Source organism: Solanum pennellii, chromosome 3 (assembly GCF_001406875.1).
Source record: "Solanum pennellii chromosome 3, SPENNV200".
Taxonomy (NCBI): domain Eukaryota; kingdom Viridiplantae; phylum Streptophyta; class Magnoliopsida; order Solanales; family Solanaceae; genus Solanum; species Solanum pennellii.
The window spans coordinates 6,095,517-6,097,368 of NC_028639.1; the positions used below are offsets into that span (position 1 = coordinate 6,095,517).

Sequence of the window (1,852 nt, forward strand, 5' to 3'; positions counted from 1 at the left end):
GGTAAAATTTACGTATATCTATCAAATTTTCTCCCGACTCCCCTTGTGTAATTACAAGGTATGTTGTTGCTTGGTTGTTATACATCTGCAATAACGTTTAACATTTGAATCTTATTGAATTGTTATACACAAAAATTGTTCAAAAAGTCTCAAAAGATATTCATCTTTCATTAATTAAACATTAAAAATAGCTATACATTATTAATGAATCCATAACTAGTAAGGGAAATAATATTTTCTCTCTTGACAATGTACTTTTATTAGAACTCACGATCACAGCCAAAAATCATAAGCTTTCTATATTAAAAATGACAGTTGAACATTTGATATTATATACAGGGCAAAAATGGATGCAGAAATCACAGCTTCACCTCTAAATGATACAGATAATGCAATTATTTACACCTATAATCACTCGTTAGGGCCTCACGTTCCAAGAATAACGCCTCAATCCCAGCAAGTTGGAGTCCGCTATACAAATCCACACTGTCCATGTCACTCAATTTAAGCTCGTCTCAATCCAATGTTTTTATAAATTAACAGAATTGCTCCTATGCAAAAGCTATTATTACCACGCCAATCCCTTCCGTCTCCTGAACCTGTCAACACAACCTGTACTCGTTCGAGACTTCTCAGGTTTGTTCGACTTCTTTGTCTTATCAAGTCGACTATCCAAACTATTTCTTGGAATTTCTGGAAGGTCAGAATGCAGATTGAATGTGTTTGAGGAGACACTTTCAGCTGGTTTCTTAGAGTCAGAGATTAAAGACGGTTTATGAGAACCATTTGAAGCAGGCTTTGATTTACCAAGACCAAGAACAAACTTTTTAAGATGCTTGATGTAAACCGGGTAAAGTTCAAGATTGCAATGCCCGCCTCCATTTATCCATAATGGTTCATACTTCTTCTTGCATAGTTCATAGAGTTGTTTTCCGTGGGAGCAATCAACAACTTCATCTGCTGTTCCCTACACGTGGAAATGTTAATAATTGAGTAAAATGTTAACAATTACTTGTATACTAAAAATTGTTACTTTCAGAAGATTCTTGGCTGTTATCAGGTCACTGATTAAAATGGCAACATGAAATTCAGTTTCTATCTTTGATAAGAAAGAACATAACATCAAGATTATGAGTGTAATATTCTGCAGAAGTGTTTCAGTAGCTCAATAGTTTGCTAGAAAAGAAAATTGTTCCACTTGCTGCAGAAAGAAAAGTCAATTCATCCGATGTGTATAATTCAGAATCCATTGGATGGTCTAAGGGAAAATATAAGTTACCCCCTAAACTTGTTCAGGAAGTCATCTACACACTTCAACTTTACTAGCGTTCTATTCCCTATTCTTGATCAAAGTGGAAGTAATACCCTTAGAGATGACGTGTCAGATGAAGTGCTCACCTTTGAAATGGATGTGGAACAAAGGAAACTGTTAAAAGTGTGCTAAACTGTACCGTTGCCATTTTCTACTTGGATATTATCCAACTAATTACATTTAAGTTGAAAAAGCTTTTGCTCTTATTCTTTTACCATTTTTTGCACTGTACTGGTTTCTCCTTTCATATCAGTAGTAGTAGTATTACTCCTATAGTTTCTTATCCTACACTTCTTTTTACTACCTGTTCTTTCTTGTGCTTCGGTTATTGCATTATTTAGTTGTTACTATTCTTGTTTTTTGAATGCTATGTAATGCTTTTTCCATATTATTTGTTATGTCCTCTTTACTTCTGTATTTCTGATCTTAAACTACATTGATATGCATTACTTGAGCTGAGGATCCTTCGAGAACAATATCTCTACATCCACGAGGTAGGGGGTAAGCACTCCGTACAGTCTACTCTACCCCCCCCCCCCC

At 35.2% G+C, this 1,852-nt stretch overlaps 1 protein-coding gene across 1 annotated transcript in view; it reads right to left on the bottom strand.

Moving 5' to 3' along the window:
- Positions 1 to 220: 220 nt before the first annotated feature.
- LOC107012708 (alpha/beta hydrolase domain-containing protein 17C-like) overlaps positions 221 to 1,852 on the bottom strand; it is a 7,255-nt gene continuing 5,623 nt past the window's right edge. The window contains exon 5 of the mRNA XM_015212616.2: positions 221 to 967. Coding sequence (XP_015068102.1) covers positions 569 to 967 — 399 coding nt within the window. The 3' untranslated portion in view covers positions 221 to 568. The remainder of the gene's footprint in view (positions 968 to 1,852) is intronic.